This window comes from Amyelois transitella, chromosome 2 (assembly GCF_032362555.1).
Source record: "Amyelois transitella isolate CPQ chromosome 2, ilAmyTran1.1, whole genome shotgun sequence".
NCBI classification, from domain to species: Eukaryota; Metazoa; Arthropoda; class Insecta; order Lepidoptera; family Pyralidae; genus Amyelois; species Amyelois transitella.
This window is the reverse complement of record NC_083505.1, coordinates 8,902,215-8,928,086: the sequence shown is the minus strand read 5'-3', so window position 1 is coordinate 8,928,086 and position 25,872 is coordinate 8,902,215. Positions and strand designations below refer to the sequence as shown.

At 34.6% G+C, this 25,872-nt stretch overlaps 2 protein-coding genes across 6 annotated transcripts in view; one reads left to right on the top strand and one right to left on the bottom strand.

Annotated features, from left to right (window-relative positions):
• LOC106133546 (uncharacterized) overlaps window positions 1-19,982 on the top strand; it is a 113,383-nt gene extending 93,401 nt beyond the window's left edge. For all 5 annotated transcript variants that reach the window (XM_060946867.1, XM_060946875.1, XM_060946863.1 and 2 more), the window contains 2 exons: window positions 6,980-7,051; window positions 17,868-19,982. In XM_060946867.1, coding sequence (XP_060802850.1) covers window positions 6,980-7,051; window positions 17,868-17,956 — 161 coding nt within the window. In that variant the 3' untranslated portion in view covers window positions 17,957-19,982. The remainder of the gene's footprint in view (window positions 1-6,979; window positions 7,052-17,867) is intronic.
• On the bottom strand, window positions 19,025-25,041 carry LOC106133588 (profilin). Its single transcript, XM_013333369.2, has 4 exons — window positions 24,812-25,041; window positions 20,608-20,779; window positions 20,172-20,271; window positions 19,025-20,037 (listed from the first exon to the last, which is right to left on the bottom strand). The coding sequence occupies exons 1-3, from the start codon at window positions 24,920-24,922 to the stop codon at window positions 20,174-20,176; spliced, it is 381 nt and encodes a 126-aa protein (XP_013188823.1). The 5' UTR covers window positions 24,923-25,041; the 3' UTR covers window positions 19,025-20,037; window positions 20,172-20,173.
• Between the last annotated feature and the right edge of the window lie 831 nt (window positions 25,042-25,872).

Here is a 25,872-nt window from a genome sequence, read left to right as displayed (position 1 = left end):
ATTAGTAAGTTGATCGCTCAGGATTACTCAGATAACATAGGTATTTATTAATGGAAACCAATTCCGCGAAAGCTGACAGTCGAAACCTACCAAAAGTGGACACAATAATGGTTGGAAGAAGAAATCTGGATTGTCTTCTTCAATCCAGACAATCCAGATTTCTATGCTGCCGAACTGAGGAATGTGAAAACATCAATGTAAGTATATCTTGGTAACCACTGATCTTAGATCATGATCTGAAACCACTTCTTGCGAATATTCAAATCCATCGGCATAGAAAAAAACAGTTTCGTAGGAGATTTTTTTGTTGTATTAGTGCATTGAGGCACTGCACAACATTTATAGGAACTCATTTTAATAATTTTCACACATATGACGTGGCACAAGTTAAATAAAACAAGAGAAAATCAAAACTTTTCGAAACACCATATGATATTTACACGAAATTTACGTCACTGCATGCCATGGCCGCCATATTGCTAAAAGTCGCGTTTTGGCGGCATATTTAAATATTGCATTTTCTTTTTCGATTTTTTAATAAAATAGCTGTAATAAAGGCAGAAAAGTATTTTTGTAGGGCTCCTTATAAACAAATAAATACCCTAAGATAGTTTTTAGAACTTTGTCAAATAGCCTATTGTTATTCATCAAAAAAGTAATTAAAAATATGAAATTAAATAAAATTGCTTACATCTTCGTCATCGTCTTTACCAAGTATTACCTACAACTCGTAATTTGGCAACCCTAACCAACAAAGTCGTACACCCATGCCTAGAGAAATTTTAAAGACGTAGGCGATATTGACTCCTGATAAATTCCCGAGTCACTTCCTTATTTTCTTTCCTTTTTATCAAAAAAGCTTTATCAAAATCTATATTTATTGTAATTATCACAAACATTTTTAACTAGGTATGGCCAAAAGACGAATACTTATTACAAGCAACAAAAACATACAGAAACTTTTTGACTTTCCAAACCATTCGAAACAAATGCTAGTTTTTTCAATCAAAAATCATAGATCAAGGAGTTCTTAAATAATAGATTTTATTTAAATAGTGATATAAATTGATACTTACAAAGTTTTTTATAACGTTTGGTGTTGTGTTAATAAAAATTAACAAATTTGCTCAAATAATAATATTACTATCTAGATAGACACATGTACATGATGATTGACCACGTCATCATATAGTATCCATACAATATTAAACTTTGGTGCAGATAGTGTCGGCAAATAAACGGTTAGCTACAAAGAATGGCCTGGTAAAACCGGTCGCAGCCAAAGATGGCAACCGGTCAGGATTTGAGGCCAAGACCGTGCCCGCTACCCAGAACGGAGTCGCCGACGTCGCCCTACTTACAAATGAAACTATTTTTCTTACTATTTTACTTCGATGATCGTATGGTTTATAATATCCACCGCCCTCACACCAGGTAAACAATTAGTTGTTTAAAAAATCCTGATATATTTCCGTTGCACTGAATGTATTTTGGACATTTGCCAGATTTCATTCGTTCTTAAAAATACTTATGAAATTGGGATGTTGTACTTATGTAAAAAATGATATGACAGTCTCAACTCAACGTCATTCGTGTCGACATATTTCAATATCATCTTGCATTGCAGTTTATCCAATGTATGTACATAGGTACTGTACGTAATATCTATCTGGCAAATAGTAATAACACGATAACTTATCGAAGCGAGCCAGTACGATATAGCATCGATAATTTGGTATAATCGACAAAGTTTACATCTTGATTATCCTTATCAAGCTGTGAAAGTATCCTGAAATAGGAATTTTACTAACGTGCAACAAAATATTTTTGCATCAGAAAGGAGAATCAAAACAATTCGCATTTATAGAGTATTAAAACAAAAAAAAATATTTGTAGATATATTGTTTAAACAAGTCTACATTAAGACTATTTAAGACTAGACTAGACTTGATCTCTCATAATCCTTGGATTCGTTAGTCAAGTGATGGCGTCAAGTAGTTCCCAACTCCCATCGGGTTGTCGCCAAGTTCAGGTCTGGCTGTGAATGCAAATGGCGGCATATCCGTCTTCTAGCTAATCTTATATCCGGTCTACGTCATACACATGATAAATTTATTCCTAGAAGGACATACTATAATGGCGTTCCAATTATATCTACCTAGTTATTAATACTTCCTTGTCTTACAGATGTTATCAAATCTAGTTTACTAATAATATTACAAAAATCCAGAACAGAAATTTGAATAATTTTACCGATTTCTCTTTATAAAATTCCGTGTTCTCTAGCCTTAAAACCATTACTTGACTTGGTAAAAACCTATTAATTATAGTAATGATTCGATATCCAAGTGTGTTTTCCCTATTATTAATGTATCTATAACTTTGCCGTAGACAGCTAATGGAACTTGATATAAATGCATTGACCTTATCTTACCTCAGGCTGAAGTCATGAAATATTATTTGATCAATTACCAGCAATAAGAGCAGTATAAAAATGAAAAAGTTCTTTTATGTACTTGTTTAAATTACGTGAGGTATTTTAATAATTAGAACCTAGAGAATTCCATGACTATCTAACATTAGACGATGAGTAATCGCTAACGAATTAATGCTTACGTCATTTATATATACTCACAGTACAGTCGACCAAAAAGTTACTGGCGCACATGTGAATACTTTTAATTTTGCGTTACTATCATTATATATGTTGTTGAATCGTTCAACTTCTGTCGCTGACTGTAAGTAACAAGTATGTTCTTTTGAAGCCACATTAAAAGATCTGTTGAATTTCAATTGCCCGACGCCCTCGCCATATTTTGCCTTAACCTTCGAGACCCACGTGCTTGCAAGCTTTAATGATTTATCAACATGTAGGTACCTATTGTACTAATTCTTTTACAAATAACGTAAAATATCAGTATACACAGGAGTTATTAAACATTTCATCATACAATACGATTTGACACAAACGGCATTTGAAACCTTAATTTAGCCGGAAAACAAATTGTAATCTTAAAATAAATTAATTTAGATAACTTTATCAAATTATTATTACTTAATGACCTTACAATACAAGGTACAAACCTTACAGTACAAAAATCGATTGTTGGTTTATTTATTGTCACCTTCTATTATGTAGGTACGCAAATAGTTAGATATCACGATAATCATTGGTAATATTTATATAATACACACTACAAATAACTTTATACAGCGTTCTGCAGTCGTCCGATATGATGATGTAAAGCCTAAAGCTTCATAAACCATTTATGGATATGACTTTGTATACGACCATCCACCGTCTAGCATATGGTGTGCAGTACAACCGAACAAAAAAGTAATGTTTTAAATAAAAAATAAAGACAAACAACTGGGTGTTGGGACGTGCTTATTTTAATGTATAACGATGAGTCATGCACATTGGCGATATCGTCATTAGTAGATTACTCGTTTCTGTTTGTTTCAACATTTTCGAATGTTGTTTGTTCGATTTATTTAAATATCGTTTACTAATAATCTTCTTACAGCGATCGTGCTTAAGTCCACGACGTTTAACCTTAAAGGTATCCTTTAGTATCACAGCTCAGTGGCCTCGCGGTAATCCAATATGGCGAGGCGCCACGCTCGACTTATGGCAGGATTGCTCTTTTGTGACAAGACACACTCCTTTTATAATGAAACGTATATCTATTAGTATCTTCATGACTGATTGTGAATGGTATCACGACTCTCATGCAATTCTACACATTTGCATTTTAGTTATAACAGTTGCGACTAGCGCAAAAAAAAATCGATCGTCAGAACACCCAATTAAATTGAATTAATTGATAGGCGCTAACAAATTAACTAATGAAACTTCATGCAGGGTAATACGCATTAGTCGTTAGTAACTATTATCCTAATCACTAACTATACCTATAACTCTGTCGTTGCCTAGTTTTTAGTTCGTTTCTTATAATAATATTACTTGAATATTCTTTTTTACTCAATCATTTGTAAAAACGCATATGGCAACTAAAAACCATATCGTGCACATTCAATGTTTCGCCAAGTATTCGACCGTCACCTACATAGCTTGCCACCTGTTCATACACACGTCGACTATGATATCCATTTTGAGTCACATTGCAAATTTCGCATAAATGAACTTGGTTTTATAAAACCTACTATATAAAACTTAGAATAGGTGCATGTTGTTTACCAATATGATTTTTATATCGCTATTTGGTTAATCATTCAAGGTATACTTAGTTTACACTTTATTTTCCTAGGTAAGTAAATAAATTAAAAAAAGGACCGCCTAATACCTTCTATTCCAATGCCTAACTAAAATAAGCTACTCTGTCAATGTCACAAATATGCATGTAGGTAGTGTTCCTAAAAAAAGACCAAAATTTTAATTGCTCATCTAAGACGCATAGGTTAATACTAAGTATAAGTATGCCTAAACTAAATTTCTACGTTACAGTAAGTGCATTTTTGCAGTTGTCTAGAAACTTAACGGTTAAAAATATTTAAAAAGTTACTAGACCGGTAAAATTATTAAAAATTCACAAGTAATGAATAGAACATAAAAATATAAAACCCAGTGTAATTTAATTAACGGCAAAGAATTGAAATAAAGTTATGTTTTCCTCCAATACACCAAGTTGCTACTTAACTTATTTAACTTTCCTGTTTTATATAAAGTTGTTGTAAATATCACTATGAATAAATATATACGAGACAAAACATCATCTTATATTTTTGCCGGGTTGTTTAGTGTTTTTTGTTATAAATTATCAAAGTCCATAATACCTTTTTAAAATTATTTTTTAATAATTGAATCCTACCTACTAAGTCAAACCGTACTTTCTACTTACCCCACGCAGCATTTAATATATTAATTACTTACAAGACTTTTAAACAAGAATCTGATACAAAAATTGAGCCCCAGCCCTATCCATCTGTCTTTAATCGATCTAGAGAAATAAAGTGCTCATATTATACACAAATATACTGAAAACGATCTTATTATACTCATATCTTATGACTATGACTGCATAAGCCAGTGCATGAAACCCGTCCATTGTACCTTTTAGTGCACATAATTAACTAAACTATGTAAACTCAAAAAATATTCATACGTACTTACATTTCTATCATTTGGCCATTAGCATTCCAGTTAGATATGGTTTTCCTGTCCGACGAGTTTGTTATCTCAGTAATGTCCTGTGCGCCCTTTCCTGGACCCATATCGGCTATTCCACATTTGTTCTTCGTGATTACAAACCCGATTTAGATTGAATCTGTATACATATATGAGGTAAATGTACTTACCTAAATAATAGCTTCTTTAGGTCAGACTTTGCTGTATACTATGTAGTAATAGTGAATTATCAGGTCTTATATAGGTAATATTTCATTATCATCTCGTTATTAAGACATTTTGTATATTCGTGTGGTATCGAAACACAAATTAGGCACAGTAGTACCATAATCTAATAAGTTTCCGTGACCATAGTGACAATTTGTTGCGATTTGGGACATCGAAGTCTTTGAACACTATCGAAATCGATTATGTACTATCTAAAATGCAATCGATTTAAAACACATCTTTTTCTCTAAATTAATGCACTGCCAGCAAGATAAGAATTATATTTTTATGATAATATCGATAAATATGGTTTATCAATGATGCGGCGAACGTGGTTCGACTAGCATCGAAGATAATGGCAGCTATATACTGGCAAGAACACTTGAAGTTGTTTAAAATTGATCTAAATATTTGGAGTGATGAAAACGGATTTACTGAAATTGTGGTTCGGTAAATTAAAAGATAGATATCCCACCACCAACCATGGCTCTACCAACCTTCCGGTTATACGAGCCAAATCATGGGTGAACTGCGCTGTTCTCGCGTTTACTCTAACAGCGCGTCCATTCTTGACTACATTTAAAATCTTTAGAACCATTTAGTTCGTATTACTCTCGGTTTACATTTAAGGATATGTTGAATAGAAATTGGAGAGCTTTACATACAATTGGATGACGTGGCGCGGCGCAGGTGAACGCTCGCAGCGAACCGGTCGAGCAGCCGACGACGCAAAAAGGATCGTACCGGGAATGTTCCGTGTCGACGAAACGCGATCCACTTCTGACTATCTGTGCCTTGTGATTCCGGCTCAATAGTTGATACCCTCTGTCACAAACCTGATGTATTTATAGTCTACAAGATAAACAGATACAGATCACAGCCTCAATAGAGGAAGCTCTCTTTCCATGATTTATTTTATGTAAAAGTATACCTAAATATAATTAATATAAACGCAGTTAAATAAACTAACAGAAACTGAACAAATTACACTGTTTGAGTTAGATTCGAAATACCTAAGTTCGAGATTTATGTTACGTACGAGGTACTAACTCAACGATGCCACATTTTATTATAAATATAGATAAACATCCAAGACCCAGTCCAATCAGAAAAAGATCCAATTTAGGATTAGGCACAAGTTGGAATTGCAACTAAATGTGAAATTAAAATAGGGAATTCCGGCAAAAACTGATATGGAACTACGACTATCAGCATTGTTATCATGAGTTAAGGACAATGTGAACAACATAATACACACCACACTATCGAAAATATTCATTGATAAAATTATTTTTCTCTCAATTTCTAACAAATAGCACTAAAACAAAATGTTATTTCAATTGTAATATGTACGACATTCCCTTCCAATAACTTAATGCAAAACAGGAAAATGTTATTTATATTAAATGTAACTACCTAAACAAAATCGGTTATAGGTAGTTATTATTAAATTTAGATTAGCATAACACATTGAGATATCTAAGTAGGTACTTTTAGAAGCGGACAGGCAAAGAAATGTTCTTATTAGTTTCGAAATTCTGGAATTGAAACTAGTAACCATAACGCTATTTGCCCACTGGTTTACGTTTAAACAAAGGAATACAGAGCATATTTTTGTTACAGGGAACAATGGGAAGGAGAAAGAAAACGCCCGAAGCAAGGAGGCCACTTCTCCAGCGGCTCGCTCTGCCAACGGTCAGTACCTAGCTTTTTCATTATTCTTCACTCAATCCACAGTTACCAGAATCAATGACGATGATTGCGTATTAGGTATTGAATGAGTGCTTAATAGTCGAAGCTTTTGAATTGCGAGGGTGTAAGGAGTTCGGGGTTGGCAGCGCGGGGTGGGGTACGCACATGCCACATCCCTGGGGGCTGCGGAGCCGATCGCGCAAGCGCAGCAGCCACCCTTTATACTCCCTTAACCCCCGCCCGCACCGCCAGCCCCTCTCTGCAGGGGCGACAGCAACTCGGGAGGACACCCCACCCTTCCGCATTTTTGCGGAAATTGGACCCCTTCGTGTATATTTGACTAAAATCCCATTCAATCCAACCGTGCGTTTCTATATTTTGTGCTCATTGTAGATATAATTTCATATGTAGAAAACAAAAGAACTCAAACGTCTGTTAGAAACAAAAGTAGATACGAGTAGATACTAAACTTACATACTCGTTTATGAACAAGACTTTCAATTTGAACATTAATTTATCCGGTTGTTTGATTAACGATGTTCTGTCAATGTCAATCATTTCACTGCAATAACAATAATAATAACCATTCGATGATATAAAGCAAAACAATGAACTGATATAACAAGACGGTTAACATTACATTAAAGATCAGTCTTTAATATGACGACACATTATATATTATGTTCACGTACGAAGAATGATCTCTTGTTTTCCTCCTTCATCTTCCAACACAAAAGCGCAGTTAGACCCCAGAATAGGTGGAAATATAGAGATACGAATATATGCCAAAAGATAAAAGAGGAGAGATTTCACTACAGTCATTATCTAACGAAGTTTGGTTCCAACGTTGTTGCTTACTGGCGACCATATACTTAGTTGATAACTATATTAGCATTATATTTTCTCTTGACCAGTAGTTTATTTAACGTTATAAAATGATGAACGTAGGTAGTCGTCAATGCACCGAAGAATCGTAATATAGGTAAATACGAGACTTTTATTAACGTCCAACACATAGGCCAATATAAAAAGTTCATCATTCTCATCATGATCTGACCGGGGATCGAACTCGACCTTGTCACACTGTCTCCGGGCCAAACAGCCTGGAAAATCTATATGCTCCAAACAATAACCAAGTCTATAGAGACTTGGTTATTGTTGATGTGTGTGAAGTGATAGCACTTGAAAAACATTTAAATAAATTGTATACTTCCAAACATATCGAAAACGTTCTAAAATTACGTAATCAGTAACATTTTTTTTTAAATGCTGGAAGCTGTCTTCTAAGTAAATGCGCTAAAATGTCGAATAGACCAAGTGCATACGATAGATAGGTATATTGATAACAGAAAACACAAAGGCCTAAAATACTTGATATCGTTATATTTCTAAAACTCGGCGGTTTTAAAGTAATGAAAGAAAAATATCATAAAGATTAACCAGGGTGCCGATTGCTGACAAACCCTGATAAAACATTTTTCTACATTCCTTCTCGCTCTCCTATTTTGCGGTGAACCTTAAAGACAAAGAGAGTTCCTGAATAGGCCCCAGGTTAGTAAAAGAAATCTTAGTAGTTTCCATTGTGCCTACGCAATTAAATATCTATTCGACATGCAAATTTTACGCTTTCGAATACCGTTGCGAATATAAACAGATTTGAGGTTAGCAGTTTTAATATCTCAAATTATTTTTTAACTATTAAACTTTGTGCTGTAGACATCTCATTGGAGGAAGCATTATTCCGTTACATTAGGTAATATAATAATGCTGAAACAGAACTGATTCGTCATAATTTCCATCCCTGAGATGTGGCAAAGTATGCACATGATTATTGTATTATAAATATTGATGATGATGATGAGTTTAATCCCCTCAATGGATATGGGCGTGATGATGTGTATTCTAAACATATTCTAATAATAAAATTGGGAATCTGATTCGCTGCATGGAATCCACACTTAATAATAAAGATAATTTTTGTAATATAATAGGATTTTATGGGTTTTTTGTGTTTGTAACGAATAAACTCTTATTTGTATTATATGGGTTTTTGTATGTTTGTAACGAATAAACTCAAAAACTACTGAACCGATTTTGATGAAATTTGGTACAGAGATAGAATAGATACTTAAAAGTAACATACTTTTTTCTAGAAATTCCCACAGGGTCGAAGCTAGTGTAACATAATTTTGTAAGTTCCACCCCACATCATATTATAATTGCTTAGTTATATAATATCTTAATTAAAACATTATTAACTGTACTTCTATACTTAATGTCGGCAATCTACCTAGTTTGAATAAGCTTAGCATACAAACGCTATTGAATATCATATCAGACATGCCGTTTGCATGTCGCATTAGCGCGGTCTACTCAAGTCTTTTACTAGCTGTAGCCCAAGACTTCGTTCGGCGTAATATCTCTCTGAAAGCCGACCCCCAGTACAGGGATAAGATGAATGTTTTATATACGAGGTTTTTAAGGTGAACTACGAGTAAGCCTAACACATCAGAGGAAACCGCATTCAAGCAAGATTCCGCGTTATGCAAGTGCAAACATGGTATGGCCCCTGTTATATGTATGTAATAAATTACCAGAGAGCTTTAAGGATCAAAATTTTTTTAACTTTAAGAAGACATTAAAACTATTTTTATTATAAAAATGCTATTATACGATAAATGATTTTTTTTATGACAATTTACAATATACCTAATGTGACAATTTATAATTTCCTTTCTATTTGTTTTTTTTAATGCATGATCAAACAAATGTAAACGATATTTTGCGAGTGATAATTAACTATTGTAAGTATACATCCTCTCCAGGATAAAACATAGTGATACTATAAAGACATGTAACAGATCTGTACTACTTACCTATGTTTTACAATAGTTTTTATTTTTTATTTGAACATACAGGCAGGCAAATTTCTAAAAATCTTTAATAGTAGGCTTATATTTTTCCACTTGCCACTATACCTGGATATCTCTTTCAAAATTATCCACATAACTTTCCTCACTCAAGCTCGGCTCCTTTTGGGTAGGTAGTATTGACCTGACCTTTCGCTAGGACGCGGGCGTTCAATGGAGTGTTGAAAATTTTGATATCACATTACCGGTTTATCACGCCTATAATAAAACAAAAAATAAAGTGATTTCGAAACGTTGGGTGACGAAAAATGCGTGGACCATTTTCAGTGGCCTTCCACCCACCTTCCCGGTGACCTGTTTATTCCGAGCGTCCAGCTGCTTGTAAACATTCCCGTCGTTTGCACCATTTGGCCCTGGTCCAGAGTTAACTTCTCAGCATAAACTATTAATATGATAGGTACATACTTTTCCCTACAATACACTCACACGCATATCACGTTTATCACTGTACGTATCTAGTGAGATATCACAGATGTCAGTGGACAATATCAATAAAAACCTACGTCAGGTGCATGTCGGACTTTGTAGGGTTTCGTAATTGGGTATGCCAACTTTGAATTTACTTTCACAATTATCTAAAACGAGCCCATATTTTTAGGACGGAGGGAACCAAATTTGACTGTTATTTTACTTTTTGATAATTACGCGATGAAAAATAAATATATTCAAAAAGATTAATTCAGTACATAACCCGTGAAGTGAAAACAAACAAATAAACTTACTTTTGCATTTACATATAATATTAGATGGGATTGGAATTAAATCAAATTAAAGTGTTAAATTTTGGCTTGCTATTTCTATTAGAAGTGTTAGGTCGTTGAACTATACCTACCGTTCGTCTACAATTAATAATTCATACTGTAATGGCGACTGACCGCGCACATTTGGTGTGAAGACTTTTTGCACTTGCCATATGTTGCGAACATTCGTGTGTGATCCTCCCCAAAAAAACAATATGCAAATAAACATGAATGACGGATATAATTTATTTAGGTCTAACTTTAGCCCTTATTTTTAATTTTCCATCGGCAATGTTCCCAACCAATGAACTTTAGCTGTACGTTACTTTACAGGTTCTTTCGAATATGTATAATAGTATTTACAATGATTAAGCAGGTTTATTATATTGTATTATAAGTTACTTGCTTTTTTTATCTGCTAAAATCGATTGCATAAAAAATACCTAACAATCAATTACATTCACACTTTACTAATCCCAACTCAATATATTGTATGTGTGCCACTAGACTGTTGCGAGCGGATCTCTAGCCGCGCCAGTATTCAGTATTCCGTTAAGAAAGTAGTCATTTGCTCTTCATCCTACATCCTACGTATGTTGTGACCTGCGAGAGTAATGTGTCATCTTGTTAAACATTAATCAATTTGATTCAGGAAATTAGTATAGTGGGTTTTTCTACTGGTAATTGTCTTAAAAAATAATACTGCATTTAAAATATATTTTTGAAATTTGGTCTTAAATAAGTGAACGTTTATTATGCTGCACTACAACGTTCGCTACTGTTGCTAATTAGTGCACTGAAACTGGACCCAAATTATCTTTATACGGTAAATACCAGCTAATTAATAATCTAGTTATCAAATTAGCTAAGAAAACTATTTAGTACCTACATCAGTAAAAATGATTCGTATACGTTTATAAATTAGCGGCCGCTAGTCTAAACTAAGTAGGTATGTACCTTATATACTCTAGGGACACTTTATACCAGAGGTACCTTAAAAAAATAATGACTAACAAATTAATGTGATATGAGATTAAAGTTCTATTTGAAACTGTATTAAATGGCTATGATTTAATTATTAATATAAAATTAATATAAATTGATTTTCATAATATAGGATACTTAAATAAACGATTTAATTTTATTAAGGCTAGAGAGATTCTGCGAAGTCTGTATTTTGGTTGAGCACGTGCTTCAGAGCCAAAAATGCTAAGATGACAGAAAGGTGGTTTATCAAGTCGGCCAGTTCTCTATAAACTATACTTATACATAGATAGCCATGTTCCTAGCCTACCGTATTGGAAAGAAAATATGGAGTATAAATAAATAATGATAAATTATTACACAGTATATATAAAAGTTCATGACCCCTCTTATCGGACACGGCCGTTGACCAAGAGACTGTAGAGAATTATAATATCTAATTTAAATGACAAGTTGTGATTTGATTTCATTACCTGGGTTCTACTATTTGACCTCTTATAAAAAGAGAAAAATATAAATAGCTTCAATAAAATATATAGATGTACTTATAATGCTCAAACAACAAACATCGAAACAAAATTGAGTATACCTACTTCTAATATAACTACATTTCTAAACGACCAAATAAAATGGCCGAGTGCTAGATTTAAGGAATTTCAATGATATAAATAGCTGGGTAAAAAGAGACGGATTTAATGTTTTCTTTGAATGACAAATATTTTTAAAGATTGGGACTGATCATGTTTCGGTCACGAGAGCCGGCGCCGGTGGTCAATGCGGCGACCCGCGCAGCTAGGGTAGAGTTACTTACTATTATGTGTGAATTGCAATAAGTAAAAACCTTTAAATCTTAGTAAATTTATTCCGAGTGAAATTTTCTCGTGTGGACATAGCTTTATTAAAAAGTAACTTTGTAATGAAACTGTGTGTTATGTCTTTATGGCACCTTTGAAGTTTTATGTTGTTGAAAATTTCATTATTGTAGTTGGAGAAATCGTTTCCAAATATAACGTTAACATGCTGGGCATGGGGGCCACGCGTCGGCCATGGGCCTTAGCCGACCTAATCTCATGACGACGCTAAATATATTAGTGACTGAAATTTAATAAAAATTAATGTGAAAAGCTTACTCACGTACTTAAGGTTAACTCAATCTGTGTAATTTGCCCCTTATTTATTATCACTTATAAATATCAAACGTACGTGCTTAATTTTTATCTCGATCAATGATCCTTACCTTCGATAAAATTGCGTAGAGCAAACGCTAGCAAAATTCGGAAGCTTGAGAGAAGACCGGGCGGCTCGGGCGGGCGGCATCGGGAGAGCGGGAGGCTGGATCAATACGTCGGGCCGCCGCCGACGCCGCCGCGCGCCGACGAAAGCGAACGCACCGACCTCGCTGCCCTTCACCGCAGTGTCGACGACCCCTGGACGTTCACCCCCCGCATACTCTCGCCCCAGGATCTTACATTAGTCCTTCACACTTCCCCAACTCGATCTTCGTGACCCGATTATTTTAAATATCCATTGTCACCATCGTTTCTCAGATTCAGAAACCAACCCGAACGATGGCTTTCAATTACTTTGTGAATCATCTTTCATAGAAAGATGACTTTTGAGTTTTTAGTTACACTAATGCCTGCCTATATTTTGATAGAACAGGATTCACTCAAAATTACAATTACACAGTTCTACGAGTATATGGAAGTGTAATTTTGTAATTTTGAATGATTGCTATTGTACCGAAAGTTCATTTAACAACCGGAAATCTTTTTTTAATTATTTATAAAAGTATCAAAAATTCATAACTCACAATGGCATGGTTGGTTCCAAAATAGATAGGCGTGTAACCGGTGATACATAAAAAAAACACTATCGTAACTCCAAGTATAAATTATCATTATAATCCTTATTAGTTTGCTGAATAGTCCATGTTCATCCTGATGTTCCATTCTACATATTGGTGGAAAGTACTTTTTTGATTTGATAGTCATCAGCGAAACAACATTGTCCGATCAACAAGATGGTGAACAACAGACAAGGTGGAAAAATATCGGAAAGCGGAACCCAGACTTCGGAGCAACGAGACGGGTGCATCTGGGAGCACGCAACTTGAAATTGAAATGTCAGAGCTTGAGTTATGTGAAAAATTAACAAGTCCCGTGAACTTATTTTGATGCTATATCAATAGGTTTGATATAGCAGTGCTTATTTATTTATTTTGATTATTAACCGTACTGTTGCGGGTTGAATTAAACAAAAATCTACCAACGTGACTGTCGCTATGTGTCGTTAAAAAACCGGATCAAATTTCATTAATATTCCGACGGCGCGTATCTGCCCGATTGATGACCCCTTGGTGTAAAAGGGATTGTGTATCTGTCGCAGAGAAATGAGGATATCAGAGATTTCACGAAATTCCTAGGTATACCACGAAATCACGGAAGATGGTATATAGTCCTATTTAATACATCTTCTTACTAAAAAAATATTAGTGATATGACAAAATAATATTTCAATCTAGTGATATACCATTTCACTCATCTAAATCTAGTGAAATAAAGAATGAAAAAGGTTCGTGCTAAGTCCTTTTAAAAGTACTTACATAATTATTAACCTAACCTATTTTTTTACGTGTGGAAAGACCTTCGTTTACTCGGCCGGGTACGGGAAGCCGGACGGGTTATGTGAGGCTTGAACCCACTAAAACCACACGGAGCCATCGCCTACCGCTTTGTTGCCCGGAGCTTGAGCTGACCTCGCTCATATTCGTGACGCGGCGGCCGCTTCCATGACGGCTTCCTTCCGCTCCCACTTGTGTCCGTTTGGGTAGAGAGAGGGAGAGAGATACATTGGACGATTTTTACTCGGAGGTATCCGTTTTTCTGACATTTCACTAGATTTAATTTAGTGAAACGACATTTCACTGACTATTTTAGTAAGAAGGCGTTGTAAATAAGAATATTCATCATATGCCGTGATTTCGTGATATCTCTAGGGATTTCGCGAAATCCCTGGTTACTTCATTTACCTGCGACATATATGCGATATCATGGCGCATCATGCTCTTGTGTCCAGCTCATGTCTCAAACCATTAGATACCTTCATTTATTTAATAACAGATACAAACTGATTTAATAACTCAGATAGATCGAAGCCTCCAAGAGGTATATATTGTTTTTATGTAAATAGATCACGGCGAGGCGGTGGATCTGCGAGTAAGAACTAGAATGCATGTGTAAAAAATCGTCATACCGTGTGGGCGTTACAATCAATCCGGGAGTCCATCGATATCCTAAATTAGGAGTCTAGCCATTGAACTTGAATGCGAATAGACCACCACTGCATATAAAAATAGATTCTTCCAACCTTCTAAACTTATTATTTTTATATAATAAATAATAAATTGACCAATAATGTATTAGTATATGATTAAGTAAGTAGTTAAACAAGTTGACCAGTGGAATTAGGTATCGTAGAAACGGCATCATTACTATTTTAAGAAGCGTGTTTGGCATTTGGGACGCGTGCTGGAAAATACCAATTTACCGTTTATTCTGGGATGCCCTAGTGACTGCGCGGTCTTACTTCACCATAGAAATAGAAGGTATCGGAAAAAGAAAATTTCAACACATTAATACGAACGTTACATCAACAAAAAGAAGCACAATCAAAATTCGCAAATGGCTAGCGGATTAGTCTGAGAAATCATTCACGGTCTTATGAGCTTCAAATTAATTCGTGTCTATACAACGGCTAAATAAAAAAAATTGCAGATCTAATTAGGTTTCGCTGAGCAACAACTGTGCAAAAGAATTGCGTTTTCCGTCTAACTAACCAGATAACAAGTAACGGTTATCACCCATACCGTGCCCGGCTGCTTCGTTGATTAAAGTATATTCATAATATCCCGAAAATACAGATCTTCCTTTTCATCGTCTCTTTTTCATTATCTGGGTTATTAATCCCCGAGGAGCAAACTAGGTATGTAAAGATATCCGGTCCCCATGCGGACATTAGATACATTTGACAGAACCTACTACCTATTCGTCATTATACATATGTACTCGTTTGTAACTATATAATACCTACACATGAAAAAAAATTTCGCGTTTAATTTTTACATTTCCTAATCGCAATCACATACTATTGTCTAAATGAGGTCAACACAATTTTATTTTAAAAGACGGATATTCGGTAATGTACGGTCGCGTTCATAATTGCAGTCATAGTTCGCAAAACTTTATAGCTTGCAGTCACCGCTGTCACTCACACATTCACACAAATAACACAATAAACAACAAGCGGTCAACCGTTGGGTAACGCGCCATCAAGAAGAGGGTAGTGTAAAAAATCGACCGCGCAGCGGCCGTCGTCCGCTTATCAACACAGCGACACGCCACACAGCGAAGATCCATGGTGGAACAGTACTAAAATAATGGCTTCATACCGACCAGAATATTTGCGGAACAGTTCGACACATCAGTGGTTACTGTTCGTCGAGTTTGCACCGTGAGGGACTATTCCACAGACAGCCAGCAAGAAAGCCGTATTTATCCAAAATAAATAAGCAAAAACATTTAGAATTTGCTCGGCAGTATTTGGATTTTGACTGGAACAAAGCGATATTTACGGACGAAAAGTTCGTTTACGTCATCGCAACATGGTAGGCTTCATTTATGGCGAAGAAATGCAACTCGGTATGAAGAAAAAAATATTGTGCCTAATATGAACTCTGGACGCATATCTGTAAATATGTGGGGCTGGATGAGTGCTGCTGGACCTGGAGAACAGGTGTGGATAGCAGGACGCGCTACAGCTGCTCATCATGTGCAAGTGCTGCAAGAAACCATGTTACCAACTGTGCGGTGTATTTATCCGATTGATGATATGCCAACAATATCATTTGTGCAAGACAACTACCCTGTGCATCGAGTCCATATAGTGCGTGAAAGGTTCTGCCAATTTATATTAAAACTACTACTTAGATAGTATTTTAAGGACAGCTTCAATATCTTTTCTTTATGAAAACGAATAATTAAGCTGTAACCTTAATAACAGGAGATAAGTAAATGAGAAGTAAATTAGTGTAATATGCTGTATGTATACCTTTATTATAATCATCAATATGTAAACAAAACTATAGGAAAACTGTTTCAATAAAATTTACTAATTTTAATTATTGAATGTTTTATTTTGCTCCCTCTTGTTTAATAAATATTTCTTGCTGATTTCCGTGTTTGAAGACACGGGTATTGTAATTCTTAGATATCAGTTAGTTAGTTAGTCAGTCAGTTACTTAGTTCAAATGGCACCTTGAAACATTAAAAATTGTCAGTAACAATATTTTTTTTTAAATAGACAAAAATTCCTTGAATAACTTCGGAATCCGCTAGTAACTAGAACAAGCGAGTGTGAGCAAGCGAGATTATCTAATATATCTTAGATCTCACTTGCACACACGAAGTAATAAAATTGCTCCCCAATAACTTTCAAAGGAACCACTACCTATGTTAGGGTCCTGTGCAGACAAACTTTCAACTTTATTGAAATGACATAAGTCTGGCAGTCGCAGGCTTCCCTCTATAGGCAAATCTTATGCAAATAATGAGAGACGACGATATCTCGATCGACAATTATCGGGCCCAGTTCGGCCATCGTTGATTACCGTCTCTTTCTGTTTTGTTATGTTATATGTCATAGAATAATAAACTGTTTTACTTAGTAATCATTGGTATTAAAGACCGTATTCATTTGATGGAATATTTATCCTTTTTAAATATGCATGTGTGTGTGTATCTAGTGGAACCACAGTGCACGCTATTTTAACCCGTAAGAATTTTAAAACTATGACTGCAGATATGAACGCGATCGTACTTTACGGGGGCCATAACACCTTCCTAGCCCCTGGAAAATATGAAAGTTTTACCGGCTCAAATGATTTTCAGTAGGTAACATAGAATTAGAAATAATTATTTATAGAATAAGTATATATTTTTGCAATGCCATAGAATTTTTAATAGCCGTAATACGTGTTTGTAAACCTTAATTTTCTGAGTAGTAGTTACACGAAAAGACCAAATTATCTATATTTCCCATGCTAGTAGCCGAAACAAGGATCGTGAAAGTGTACAATATTTTAATTCTTTTCAATTTTGTTAACAGGCGAGGAGCATCCCGGACAGAAGCAACGCAAAGGATTCTTCAGAAGCCTGTGGAAAAAATCTCGTCACTATTCGTTGGAACATCCTTGATTAAATAAACAAAATGCTTTTGACTCGACGGTGTGACATTCAGTCAAGTATCTCGAGTTGAGATTAACTTTTGAGCTGCTTAAGCACTGGTCAGTGCACTGGCCTCACTGCTAAGCTCTGATCCGTGCTCGCCCGACCGGCCACGTTTTTATTTTGAGTATTAAATGCATAAGTTTGGAAATACTCCTTTCTCGCTCCAATTAATTTCCCACGGCAGATGCGTGTGTAAATCGGATCGCGGGGGTTCGGCAGCTCAGAGGTTAAAGATTTGTAATACTTCTATTAACATTGGGGCAAATGAAATCCACATGTGTATAAACTTCCACAACTTTAACGACACGAATGTACGAAGTATGCAAACTACCAATTTTTCGATTTATAAATGACAGTAAGTATTGAATATGGGTGGGTAATGACGAAACTGCCAAGAATAATTAAACGCCTGCATACTTCCAGTATTGCTTGCATAATCCAGGAAATTTATGTACCCATGTATAATTATAAATTTTGTGGAAGTCGTATGTTTAAGTTAAATCGATTGTATAGTAAGTATTGTTATTTTATCTAATCAATGATTAATTATATCAGTGCATAATTTATTTAAGATATGTGTATTACAACAGTAACCCTTCCTTTTTGAAAATAGAGTGTAGAAAATGTAGATAACCACGTAGCAATCGGACACATCCATAAGTATATCTTCCTAATTATTATTGTATCAAGTTTTCGGGGATATAGTATGTACCAAAAACATAGTACCTTTCATGAAATTGCAATAATTATGTAACTATTTTAAAATTATTTTTTAATACGGCATAGAATTAGGTATTATGGAATTTCGCCCTCATATGTCGTAGTTTAAAGAACCAACTTGATAGGCTATTGCTACAAGTTTTAACATTTTATACCAATCCTTATATTCGAGTGTACTTAATTCTTACTATTGTAGATTTTGTCAAAAGAAAATAAATTATGTTCAATAGCAATAACAAATTGAAATCTTTTATTTACCGCCAACTAGCGGCCCAGCCTATAAGTATAAAAGGAACGGAACAGAAAAACAAGTCCTTATAATACAAATCATTTTATTATTAGATAGACACAGTTCCCATCGCTTATCAGAAACAATGTACAAAGCTATAGTAGTAATATCAAAATATAAACAATATGCACCCTTCGTTTACTGCAAGCCTTGTTTGAGGATACAGGGTAATTGAGCGCTTCTAATTACTGCAGCTAAGAGTTATAAATAACAGAATGCAAATGTTTATTTACTACACGATATTTTAAATGCGACACAACATAAAAGAGAAAGCATAGCAGAATACGCAACGGCGGGTGCACTAGGGCCGTGGCCATGCCCGCGGCAGGCGCCGAGGCCGCAGTGCCCTGCACCGCGCCCTTGCCACATTGACGTATTGAATATTATTCACACGATGGTTCCAGTGGGGACTAGAGATTTTCAATTAAATGTAATACTTGGGTTACAGTGTCTTTCATTCGTAACAAGCCCTTACACAAATGCTTATTTGTAAATAAGATAATATATATATATATATAATATATAGTGTTGTAATAATATTGTTACAGTAATTTCATTACGCGGTTATTATACTTTCTTGTCAGGCATCTATACACGGGCATGTTGTCTTAGCGTTGTGGTAGACGATTTTCGAGAATAGGATTCGACGACAACTTATTCTTAAAATTATCTGTTATTCAGCAAGTGTTAGGATGCTTGAAAAGAAAACCTAAAAAATCTCTATACATCATGCTTTGAGACCTGCTTGCAAAGCTGAATTATGCTTTACTGGTCGACAAGCAATTTAAAAAATACAATTTTCATAGTTTACAGTATCAATTACTCTGTGGAAACGGTGAGCGTATAAAAATAGTCCAGAATCCGCAAAGTAATCGCTTTTGCAAACTGATACTAAACGCATCTTGACGCCATAATTCATCAAATATCAAATCAAACGACCGGTCCTTATCGATTTATAGAATATACAAAATGCAGTTACTTATTTCCCTGTGGAAAAAATATTATCTTATAGTATTCTTAGATCACGGCGCGCTTCGATCTGTGGACAAGAAAGATAATTTTTGTCTCAGACTGATTAAAATGAATAAGTCCCTAAACAGGGCCGATCAATTTTATCAATCAATTAAGCGATTATTATCATTTTATTTCTTTAAGTTTGTAAAGAAAGCTCACCTCTAATAACCACAGTTAACTAAATAGTCTCCTAACTTCTCGACTACAGACGCAGCTTGCTGGGGTTGGATGGGTTCTTGATACAATGCGATTACAACGGCTGAAACAAAATATTATTCTTTAACTTCACAGATCATTGTAAGAAATTATAAAAAAATAACTTCTGAATAATTAATTATCTTATCTTTCTTACATATATATAATCACAATTTAATCCCTTACGGGGACAGAGCTAACAATCTCGTAAAGATTGGAAGGAATAAAAATAGTATTCCCATTTTTGCATGGGCAAGATTTTTGTGACTTATTAGTTTTAAAGTCATGGGTACTAAGTAGAAGTGATGTAGGTACCACATTTGTTAATATCTGTGTTAAGCGTGATTCGTCTGAACGGTAAAAACATTTTAACTATTATTTCCAATTGTGTAAAACTTACCTTGCTGTGTCTTCATGCAGTGAACGCCGACCTTGCCGAGTTTCGCGCGCACGATGCGATCTGAGCCACTGAGGTAGATGTACCGCGAACCCGCTATCGTCACGCCACCGCTCGTTAGGAGCGATTCATTCTCGAAACCAGCTACTATTTTTGCTACTTCATCTTTTGATATCTGTTAACAAAGAAATTAAAATAAAGCTTAGAGTAAGTATCACAATCTGTGTGTGGTTTCCGGCACTTTAGAATAGAACCACTCCATATCTTTACCATGGATGTCGTAAAAGACGACTAAGGCATCGCCTACAAGAGTTAAACTTTATTAACTCTATGTGTAAGTATTGATTTTTAGGTTCTTAAAGAAATATGTAAGCACTTGTTTGGAGCATGGTCTACCTTTCCCTTACTCTATTAATTTAAACCTTACTTACGGAAAAGAGAAACACACATCCTTACAAAGTTTCGTATTTATAATATTATTTGGATACATAAAACCACGCCTTTTTCCCGGAGGGATAGGCAGAGACTACATCTTTCCACTTGCCACGATACTTCCTTCGCTTCATCCACATTCATAACTCTCATCATACAAACTCGGCCGTTTCGGGTACCCTTGACCTGACCCTTTGCCAGGACGTCAGGATCGTTTTTAAAACTTCAGTATAGATAGACATTTTATAAACGTCTATTTTTTTTTTATTAAACAAATGTGTTATTTTTTATTTTTATATGTTTTATTAAAAACTAGCTGTGCCCGCGACTTCGTCCGCGTGGAATAGTTAATTTGGGCATCATTCAAGGATGAATAATTTTCCCCGTTTTTATTTTTCATATTTTCCATTATTTCTTCGCTCCTAATAGTTGCAGTGTGATATTATATAGCCTAAAGCCTTCCTCGATTAATGGTCTATTCAACACAATTCAATTCAATTCGAACCAGTAGTTCCTGAGATTAACGCGTTCAAACAAACAAACAAACTCTTCAGCTTTATTATATTAGTATAGATTAAAATACGTTATGGATATTTTTCATGGAGTTGACAAAAGGAGTGTGAATGGGAATGTTGGAATGGGAAGGTCTAGACGAACGTACTTTGATCCAATTGGGGACGTTCTGGCAACTCGTTTACTCGAAACTTTTACGTGTCATAGTTTTCCTTCTAATTTCAGTATTTGCATTGTGTTGCAAGTAAAATGTTTCGGCACTTATAAAAAGCGTCAATTTAAGAAATATTACAAATAGCTAATAATTTAGGAAGATTTATTTTAGACTAGCTTTTACTCACAGCTTCGCCGAGCAAATTTTGCGCCACCTACAAAAGAAGACAGGTTTTTTGTAGGTGACGCTTATGTATGTATGTTGCGAAAATAACGAGTATCTACTAATCCGCAAAGACACAAGTTCTTTTTTTAATATTGTTTGGGATTTATGAAGATTACCAATACTCTAGTTTTAACTAATCTGTTCGATTGATTGCACCATGGTCATAAGACTTGCTAAGACCACTCTACCGTAACATACTGAGTGATCATAAATATGAATGTTCCTGTCCAAATGTGTGTAATATAGGAGTTTACCTATATGTAGTGTTAGTAGTATTGCAGGCAATACTACATACCCCTTGATTAGTGATGATTGCATGTTTTCTTACTGTATAAACCATAGCCGTATGGCTATGATTTGACAGCTCTGTAATAATATATTACGCTATAGCTTGGGGATTTTGAACTTGGGGTGAAAATATTTTTTTTTTGTATGATGTATGATTGTGACGCAATAAATTTCGAACCATTGGTCTGATTTTGAAAACTTAAAACATATGTAGGACCTGTCAATAGATTTGTTTTAGTTTGTGGGGCATTAAAATTACTCAAGTAATTTTAGAGATATTTACAATTTTGTAAAAAAAAAAAAGACAAACATATCTACCTGTTCTACTATATATGTTATGAATTTATCTGTGAAGCAGATAGCAGAGAAGCAGCAAATCTGGGCCACGTGAAAGCAACTGGATGCTAAATGTCAGACTAATGGCTTAAAATTTTTTTAAACCAGTTGTAGTGTGTAACCCTGCTAGCAACAGTAATAAATATACCTTTATACTGGAGACTCCCAAGTAAAACAACCAGAAGCATGTACAACATCTAAGACATTCAACAATACTTATATTAAATATAAACTGAAAAAGATGAATTAGGAAATTTGGCCAAATTTTAAAGAATACCAAAATAAACTTTATAAAAAAGTAACAGCATAAATTAAGATTTGCAGCCTGTGTGAAAGATTTCCAATCCAATGACACAAGAGCATAATAAAAATAAGACACTTTGAATTACTGTTGCATACAAAGATTTAAAAATCATGGGAAGGAAGAATATACCTACCTAATTTCAATATTTAATTGATTGATACCTACTTATAACTGAAGGTAACCAGAAAATATTTTTGTTTTAATTAAAAAACAGAACAATCAACTCTTTAAGGATACTGAATAGATTTGATAAAGTTAACCTACAATGTATGGTTTCTTAACAACTTAGGTTTCTGAACTACATACATTCATTTCTTTGGATACCTACTAAAATAAAGGTAAACCAATTTTGACTATAATCCTGGTTAATGTAACACTTCTACTTCCTGAATGTGCAGGTTTCCCTATGATGTTTTCCTTCACCATAAAAACATTGTTAAATGGCTGAGCTAGGATTTCAACCTGTGCATTTCAGCCTCTTTGTGCATAACACTTTTTAATTAGGCCACTATAATGGTTTAATCACTACTCTTGCAAATTCAAGTTAACACAAGTCTCCGCCTTTAATAAATTAATAGGAGACAAATTACTAAAAAAAAAAGGCAGGAAATAAAAATATTATCTCTAGTCTTACTCCTCCCTAAAATTTGACCTACTATACTATGAATAATTATGCTACCAATATAGCTGTCTCTACATGTCATTTCAATATCAAGGAAGACACTTGATATTGAAAATCAATAAAAAAAATCTGCTGTTGACCCTTTACAAACTGGCATTACAAGCAAAATTTTATTTGAAATTTCCTCATATATGTACTAGCTTTCATGTGGGATTTTGCTTCCACAGCAATATCCAAAAAACGTAGTAAAGTAAGTTCTGTGTGTACCAAATTTCATCAAAATTGTTTCAGCAGTTGCATTTATAATTATTTTAAACATATAAAAATACAAATCTTTTATTATAAGTGTGGATTATTGGTAGGTACCTAAAGATAGGATATAATTTTAAAACATTTGTACTTTTGAGCACTTGATATTCTCTTAGTAATGTTTATGAAGTGGCCAAATCAAGAACATTGGTGCACAAACTGCTATAATATAATAAACCTACTGTTAAATATCCAAATCAGAGACAATTTGCAAGGAAACAGGATAAAAAAATATTGTAAAACATGAAACAAAAGATATACCTTTACAAATTAATTGAATCTGGAATTTCAATTTTGTAACTTACAAAAGTTAATTTACTACTTTATTCTTCAAATTTAACTGGTGTAATTATTACTCATAATTTAACTGACTCAACTAGGTTGTTCAATTTAGTTATACTTAGTACATTTTTTTCCTATTTTATTTCTTTTGCAATAGGTTTTTGCATTCGCAATGTTTGTGAATTTTTCTTTAGCCTGCTGGTTCTTATACTTAGTGGGTATATTAGTTATTAAAATTCTGAGAAATTTTACATGTTAGGGATAAAGATATGTATTCATAATATTTAAAATCGTTAAACATATGTATGTTGTACATAATATGTTGTTATATAGCACAGGAGAAACAAATTCATACAACGTGCAGTGAGTGGTAAATTTTAGGATTACATAGCCTACCTACTGAACGAATAACACCGGCCGGTAGATTCATTTTATAGAGGCATAACGTGAAGTGATAATCATGGTTATATATAATCTAATATAAATCGTAAATAAACTGTTCCCTTTACTAAATGTATAGCCATCCTCTGGCTGGTGACTTCATACACACATTCTAATATGATTTTGATGCTAGCCTTCTGCCACATGTCGCCATCTTGTCAAACTTGCCGGATAGATTCGTCATCCTTTTACATTATAAGCACTTTCAGCACATTTTAATACACTTATTAGCACAAGTACGCACCAAAAAATTTTTATGCAATGCACTAATCACGAAGACCCTACGGGTCTTGAAACTTACTTCGAAGCCTTCCGACTTTGCCCAGACATTGCCATCGTGACCGGCAATTGCAGCTTTTGTTACACATCTGGAGGCCATTAACTGTTTATCTACATAATCTTGCCAGCTCATTTTGATAGTTCGATTAAAAATAAAACTACTTTGCTAAATCACAATTTACTCTTCACAACGAGCTAACGCTCCACACGAACAAAAAGCACTGCCGTTTCAAAATCAAAATGGCAGCTATTGTGTCATAGACAAAACACGCAGGAAGTGCAGAATTACCAACCAAACGTACGGAAACGAGAATATAGACAATAGATAACTAAAGCGTCTTTTCCACCTGACAGGCGACCGGCGACCAGTGATCGTACGACTAGCACCTTGACCAGCACAGACCAGTCTGAACAAACGCCAGTGTTTTGCTTACTTTCTTTACGTTGAGGACAAAACACCAGGATCTGTCTGTTTGTACTCGCATAACGTTTTTTACGGTACTGCTCTGATTTGAATGCCGGTTTCGCTTTGGGTATTTGGCTTGAAGCAACTTAAAAATTACTATATAAATATTTCTCCCTACACCCTTCTTTGAGGGTAATACAGGGGTCCACTTTTTTATAAAGAGATTTTCACTGAACTATTAGTTACACTTATTTCATTTTGCACTTATATAAAAGCTTTATAAATATCTAATGAAAGAAGCATAGTCATTTTAAAAAATTGTACAAATATGGGGCCAGATCGCATTGTCCCAGGAGTAAAACTTTTAATAATATTATAAAGACTCTAAAATAACTATAAATTTTGTTCAAACATGACGACATTCTTTGCATGTCAAGTTACTCCTAAAAATCTTTAGCGCTTATTTTTGTCATCTAACACCCAAGTATTATTGAGTTAGTATCTCGTTACACAAGTTTCGAACTTACATCAAAGTTTACTCAATCTATGTAATTTGTCCCATACATTTATTTATTTTAATTCCGATTTAGCGCTTTGTCATTAGTAATAGCTGGCAACGTTGACGATCAGTCGCTCACTGGTTGTAACAAACAGTTGCAGAGACATGTCGCAGAAAT